Source organism: Cariama cristata, unplaced genomic scaffold, assembly GCF_000690535.1.
Source record: "Cariama cristata isolate BGI_N322 unplaced genomic scaffold, ASM69053v1 scaffold10444, whole genome shotgun sequence".
NCBI lineage: Eukaryota > Metazoa > Chordata > Aves > Cariamiformes > Cariamidae > Cariama > Cariama cristata.
The window spans coordinates 1-7,513 of record NW_009614662.1 but is presented as its reverse complement, the minus strand read 5'-3'; the positions used below and the strand labels follow the sequence as shown (position 1 = coordinate 7,513).

The 7,513-nt window shown below is 49.2% G+C and overlaps 1 protein-coding gene across 1 annotated transcript in view; it reads right to left on the bottom strand.

The window, feature by feature from the left end:
- Positions 1-3,635, bottom strand: part of GGT5 (gamma-glutamyltransferase 5) — a gene marked incomplete at its 5' end in the record, with an annotated part of 8,863 nt that extends 5,228 nt beyond the window's left edge. The window contains 3 exons of the mRNA XM_009699512.1: positions 424-613; positions 1,747-1,836; positions 3,505-3,635. Of these exons, the coding sequence (XP_009697814.1) occupies positions 424-613; positions 1,747-1,836; positions 3,505-3,635 (411 nt within the window). The remainder of the gene's footprint in view (positions 1-423; positions 614-1,746; positions 1,837-3,504) is intronic.
- Positions 3,636-7,513: the final 3,878 nt, after the last annotated feature.

Genomic DNA, 7,513 nt, shown 5'->3' with positions numbered 1-7,513 from the left:
CCAGGCCCTCTTTCCTCAGACAAAGTCTCCTCCACGGGACCCAACGCTTTGACCCTGGCTCTTGTCAGTGGGGCTTCTCCAAACGAGTGTCTGCTGTAGGGCCTTGCTATCAGGGGATGATTTCCACACAGACGGAGGCAGGCCACATACAGCCAGCTCCTCCTCATGAGCAGATGTGCTTAGCGGACAGTTTTGCTGTGCCAAGCCACTCTAAGTTACAAAAAAAAAAAGGTTGCTGTCAGAAAAAGACAAAACCAAAACCCAAACAAACCACTTCTGTTATTCCCTCCCTCTCCATAGCAAGTATTCACTGAGCACAAGTTGCAACAGCAGCCTGCGTTCCACTTCAGCACATCACGGAAGAACGGTCAGGAGCTGAGGAAACGGTGGTCCTCACCCTGCAATTTAATTCATGGGTCTTACCACAGGCTTTTTCCTGGACTGGAGAAGGCTGGGTGAGCCATCATTTTGCCCATGATTGGGGAAATGACAAGTGGCTTTGAAAGGAGCTTAATCGTTGGTTCAAACAGGGCTTTCCATGGTAAGCGGCCGTATCGCTTATGTGCTTCTTCATACCCACGGAGTTCTCCTGGTACAGCAATCCAGCGGGAACCTGAAGAGCAGAACGGCAGTGTCACATCCAGTAAGTCACTGGCTTGTGGGTTTCACCTCCCTGAAAGCACTCCCATGGAAGTGCAGATTTGTAGAGGCAACTATAGCTTCTAAAAGCAGGCTTGGTTTTTTTATTACCTTTTTCTGTTCATATATTTCTTCCACTACCTAATAGAAGGGATACAGAGATGCTAGAGCCAGACTGAGAGGTGCACGCTGAAAGCACAAGAGGCAACAGGCACACGTTGTGGCAAAGGAGATGGCAGCTGGCCACAAGAGAAAAAGCGCTCATGTGGAGCCTGGTCAAACACTAGAACAATGAAGCTGTGAAATTCTCCATCTTTGGCGAGGCTAAAAAATGTGACAGGGCAAGGCCCTGAGCAGCCTGCGCTAACGCTGACATCACCCTGCTTTGAGCAGATGTTGGAGCAGAGACCTCCAACTGTCCCTTCCAACAAGAATTGTTCCTGATTCCTTTTCAGGCTTTTCTTCCAAGGATAAGAACATCTTTTCCAGGAACTAGGACATGCCCCCCCCAAATGGGCTAGGGAAAGGGAATGTATGCAGCAAGAAAGGTGGAGATAATCAAGATGTGCTGCTAAAGCGATAGTGCCTGCTGCCCAACCGGTAACAGCAAATGGATGTGGAGCCTCCTCAGATGGGAGCAAAGAGGTAGCTGAGCCAAGCTGGAGCCCAGCAACTCAACTCCTAATGCTCCAGGTTGCTTCCCCAATGTAAGGACATGGGTAAGCACACTAGATATTGATTTATTTCATTTCCAGAAAGTCTGAGCAGGTATTGACTTTATTTTTCTCTGTAAGAACTGCTGGGAAATGAGTTCTTTGGAAATCTTGCCTTGAAATGCAGAATTCCTGTGAAGAGAAATTACATTGTGATTTCTCCTTATGCTTTGTTGCCCACCTCCTCATGGGTCAGGTTGCCAATGTTACTATGAAATAGGAATTTTTATGGACCTAGTATATTTTCTTTTGCAAAAATCAATCCAAGAAGAGTGTGATCAGTTCAACAGAACTTCAGCTAAAGTCAGCAAGGTCCTCAGTTCCCCCACCCTGAGCTTTGCGCCCTGCATGCCAGGAAGCCACACAGCCCTCAGGGCCCACTCTGTGTCCTTACCAATGGGAAAACCAGCAGTACAGCCAGACAATAAATTGTGCGGAAACACTCGTGGGACTGTCTCGCGGGCGTTGATCACCTCGACTGTTCCTAGAAAGGAGAAGGGGGAAATGCGTAACATTGTCTTCCTGAAGCAGGAGAACATCACATTTCAGCCAGCTGTGAGCACCGCACAGGCTGCTAGCCCAGAGCCCGCGACACCATGCTGGACTGCCCTGAAGCCTTTTCCCAAACGTGTCAAGCACACTTGCAGGGTCAGGCTGCAGTTGGCACACACTGTCGTTTGCTCCCATGCTTTTATTTAGAGCAAACTGAGCAATGCCTACCTAGAGGCAACAAAGGTACAGGGGTAAAGCCAGGGCCTGTCTCCAGCCAGTTAAGGTCCCCCCTCCAGGGCTTTTGGGTCTGGGACATGGGCTGGGACGTGATGCTTCGCATCGGATTTGCAGGTTCCTGCCCTTCCTCTACAGGTGGGACATGTCTGAGATGTAACGTGAGCCTCATGCTCCTTGGTGGACCATTTTCCAAGTGATCGTGAGGCATGTCCATCATGTTTATAAGCAGAATGGTGATACTGAAAGACCCTCTATGTATCAGGAAGCTTGACAGGGAAAAAAAAAAAACCACTTGTATACCCTCGTATTTCAGGCTTAGCCTATTATTTCACCTCCTCCTCTGCCTTGTATTTCTCTTTTCCTATCACAGTCCACAGAGCCAGCTGTGCTGCAGGAGCCCAGAGTGCTACCTAGTGTACCAAGTACCTGAGCCGTGCATGGCCATGCGTGGCTCTGTGCAGCAGGATAAGTCAGGTACCAGAAGAGGACTGTTGATAGGAGACAAAGTTACATGGCTCTGCCAAAAGGGAAAAAAGAACAATATAGGTATTTTGCCAAATTATGCTATTGCATAAGATACACCCAAGCATTTCCAGACTCATGACTGTGTGAGACTACTTGGCAGGGTTTTTAAAACGACAATACTGTTACTGCGTTCATTGTTGATTTTACTATTTAGATCTATAAGCTCTGGGGGATTTTGGGAGCCAAGACAGTTTAAAAAAAAAAATAAAATTAAAAACATAAAAGCAAGAACACAACACTAGGAGTTAAGCCAAACACAGAAAGGCTTCCCATCAGGCCCTGAACATTGCTAGATTTAGATTTCTGAAGCGAAGATGCATCTCCTGGGACAGGAAGGAAGTCTCACCGTCGTGCTGGGGAGTCCTCCCCACGCCAGCGAGAGCAGCGTGAGATGCAGCCCCCGTGTCGGCAGGCACTGCCGGAGCTGCTGGTGCAGGATGAGCCCCTGAAGTCCCAGCTCAAGGGCTCAGCTGAGCCAGCGACAGCCCCATATTGCTGTGCCCATTGCCAGCACACACGCCTCACTTCGCTCCCGTCCACCTCCACAGCAGCCCAGCAGCAGCTCAGATAGATAACACTGCTCACACCTTGCTGCACTGTCAGCGTTCTGACTTTGAAATATAATTTGAGATTTCTTTGGAGAGGGATGGAAAGGCAAGGTCAGTTCATTTTAAATTCAAAGCTCCTTCCCCGCCCTGCACGTTCTTGCTGTGAAAAGATGCATTCCCTCTAATGGATGCTTTGGGTTAAGAGCAAAAGCATGGTTTGTGACCAGAGGATGCAGCTTTTATATTCAAAAAATTGCTCCAAGAGAACATAAAGGGTTCTGACTTCTCCACAGCAGCTGGGTGTCCGCAGGGAGATGGAGCACCATGGAGAGGCCAGGGCTGGCCCATACCTGTGCTGGCATTATAGATGGTAAATATGACCCCACCACCCAGGCCTGAGCTCTGAGGGTTCATCACCGACGAGCAGATCAAGCCAGCGATGGCAGCATCCACAGCTGTGCCTCCACTTTTCAGGATGTCCCTGTGGTGGAAAGGGAGGAAAAAAGACAATGTTAAAATCCAGGAATGACGGAATGGGGGAGCCACATGAAAATCTATCCCTGGGGCACTTGCAAGGCAACCCCAGCTTGACGAGAGCAGCTAGCAGGTGGAGAAAGCTATTGGCAGCAGTGTGGGGTGTGGGAGTGCAGAGAGGCACCTTTCTTTGTGGGAGTGGGAAAGAAAAATTAGTGGGAAAGAAGGGACAGTCTGCAGGAGGAAAGAACAGCCAGGGGCCAGACCTGTGCGAGGCTGGTCTTCCTCTGAGCAGAGAGTAATAGGACAGAGACAACTGCAGCTGCTCGCAAATGCTGTTGGCATAAAGGGACAGCAAGGAGCTCCCGGACGTGGAGGACGATGCTCTCAGCAGAGGAGAGAGCTTTACACATGCTGCGAACCAAACAACTGATTTCTAGCTCCCCACCTATCGTTCCCAATAAAAAGCCATGTGCTGGTCAACAGGACGGGGCACTGAAGCAGGAACGATGGATCCATGTGACGCAAACTCCTAAGACTTGCAATTAGCACTAAATTCAGGCCTGACTTCATTGCTCCTACAATGTGCCTTCCTGGGCTTATGTGATATTAGCACAAAAATCCCACCCTCTCCCTGTAGCCCCAAAGACCAAACAAACAAACAAACAAACATGAAAAAAAAACCCTCAACTGTTTCTACCTAGGCACAGCCACACCAACGAACACACAGGCATTAAGGCAGCCTCATGCTGTTGACAGCAATCAGTGTCTGCTAGAGAAACGTGTCTCAACAAATGCTTCCCTCAAGCACACCTGTAAAAAAATCTTTTCCTTGGGGTGGGGTTTCCTTGCACAGCCCACCAGTAGCCAGCACTGGTATTTGCTAGGAAGGTTTCTGACTGTTTGGATTGCTTAGATAAGGGAAAGCCAGAAGGGAAAATGGAATAGTTCACTAGTTGGAGTGCAACTGCTCCCAGAGGCTGTGGCAGGAATACGAGCACATACAGGGACTGCTGTTTATCTCGCATCCGTTGATGTGGCTGGGACGCTGCCAGCAGGCACACCGATGGTGGCTTTCCTTTGTTTCTGTAAGTGCCTTTAGAGCCCCTGCCTGTAAGGAAATGGCATGTGGACAAGTAGGGAGAAAAGAAATGGCAGGGAACCACCGGGCTTTCTGTTTGGGGTCTGCATGGCTTTTAGCCTCCTAGCAGCAAGCTGCTCCCTGGCTGTAGCTCCCAAAATGGAGACTGAGGCTCAGGTTCACCCATTCATCTCCTTGCAGCAGGGGTAAGACTCCCACCATGCGAACGTCCCACGGTGGTGGTTTTCTGAAACGGAAGCTTTTTAATTGCTAACAATAGAAAGGAGGGACACGAGGGCTTCATGAGAAACGGAGTCACCCCTGCAGAAGGCCCAGACAACATGTTAGAAAGTTGGGGAAAGAGGGGAGAAGGACCACTGCACTGGCCCAGGAGAGCGCTCCCCAAAACCCCCGGATTATGGGCTATGAGGCAGAACATGTACAAAGCCCTGGTGGCAAGGAAAACCATGGTTCTGAGATAATTTGCCATGAAAAACAACTTTAAAATGAAACCGAGATTTTATGGTATTCATTTCAATGCAACACATTAAGACCTTAACATGGAACATCAGACACATTTTCCCAAAGCCTGAAAAGCACCGGATTCTCCCCCAAGTTCCCAGCCACATTCACAGCTGTGTAAGTGGTTGCACATCTTGCACTACCTCTTGTCCCAGGACCCTCCTTCTGAAGCCAATGCCATACATCCCTCACCATGTCCCCAGAAACACTTGCACCTGGAGGAGTGTTCCCTGATGAAGATCCTCATCCCTTCTTGTGTCATCTGGTCATGGTCATCTACCTGCTCCAAAAGATGAGCTGTTCCCCCCCACCACTGATCTGTACCAAGCCAGCATGCTCTGCACTGGAACTGCATGAACTTAGCATGCTCTAAAGGGTGACCACAGTTAATAAATTTATTCATTTAATATTTGTATACCTAGATGGTCTGTTTCTGGATGATGCTAAGATTTTTTGGTGTTCTCAAGTACTTGTTTATAAAAGTGACATTGTGGACTAAATACCCTTTAAATACCACAAACATAGTGCCATATGCGCGAAGCATACCAACCTGAGAGTTTTTTAGCATGACCTTATCCATGCTCCCTCCCTCCAACACCCCCAGTTAGACACAGAGCCAGGATAACACAAGCCACGTGCACTCCAGTTTGTAGCTGTGCCTTTGTCTCCCACTGAGATCAGGGAGGACAAATGAGGTCTCACCTCCGCAGAAAAGGTGCATCTAAATGCTAACGAGAGCAGCAAATTTCTCCAGGGAGCTGAGACCTGGACTGTTACTGCCATTGGCAAAAGGGACACAGATTTCCTGAGACCGTCAAGGAACAAGTGGGAGAAGGATGTTCACCAGCCAGTGGAGAGGACTTCAGCAGCACTGCCAGGATGGACGCATCCTGCCTGGCATAGCTGAGGCAAATCAAGTGCTTATTTATGAGCAGTGATTACTCCAGCCTGCTAGTCCACCCAATAGTTTTCAGCTGGGTCATGCCCAAGAGACTGACATTGTGCGTGCCTCAGGAAGGCAGGAAAGGCAGAGACGGTCTTTATTGTTTCTGCTCTGTGCCTGGGGCAGTGGCACCTGATTCTTGGCTGTGACTCCTTGGTGTCAACACAATATAGAGCAAAAATAACACTAGCAGCCAACACAGGGACACCTTTTCACAGAAAAACAAAGCATGTTTTGCTTTGTACTTGGTCACTAGCCCTCATTAATCACATTTTGCAATATAAACAAGATGACAAAAACAAACAGACTTTCCAGATAATCCAGAAATGCTTTCCATTCCTATCTACTATATCTATATTGGTGGCAGCTGTCACTTCTGATGGCAGATACCACATCTAACAACACATAGTCAGACCTGTTTCTTGCTCAAGGGAAGGAGGGCTTTCCAGTTGCCTGCTGCCTTTCCATGAGCACCACAGGATGGAGAGACAAGGCTTCCAATCCACGAGCGCAGTGTGTGGCATCTGAGACCATCTCAGTGTGGGACAGGCAGTGTGACGCTGGGCATGGTCCTTTACCTGCTGCTTCTTTGGGAGACAGGGGTTAAGGGGCAGGGGAGTGGAGATTTCTCCCCAAAATTAGGCATTGTCTTGGCTCTTCCCAGACTGGCAGGAAGCACTCTCAGGCCCAAGGCTCACAAACACATCTCGGAGGACTCGCACACCACACTGATGTTGTTTCCCTGGCTCTGTGGGGGTGCAGGTGCCTGCCAAGTTTTTCACATGCACCCCAGCACAGGGGGTGTCCTATGACACAGGACAGGCACAGTGGTAGCTAAGGAAAAGCAAGCCTTACAGCTGGGCTTTTAGCTCAAGCCCAGAAACAACTGAACCCCACAAGGATAAAACCAAGTCCTGATCAGAGTTATTAACAATATTTCTTTTGAGCTGCTTTGCTTTTTTTACCCAGGAGGCCTGATGTGTGTCCCCCATCACCCGCACAGGGCCCAGGGCCCACAGCCATTCTATGCTATCTGCAGACTGGTCCCCAGTCTCGACAGCTTTCCCTCCAGCCCCTCTGGAGACTGAAACACACCAAAAACCACTCTCTGAGCTGGCTCCCCATGCTTGGCTCACCCGCTTTCAGCTGCAGCCCTGCCACTTCCTTGGAAGTGATGCCTGGGGAATTTAGGGCCATTAGGTATTTCTCGTCTAGCTAGACTGGCAGAGTACACCCTGTCCCAGTAGGGTGCTCCCTGGATACGGATCACAGCTACAACTACCTCAATTAGAATGCAAAATCCTGGAGAGACAGATGACCCCTCAATCAAAGTGTGGTA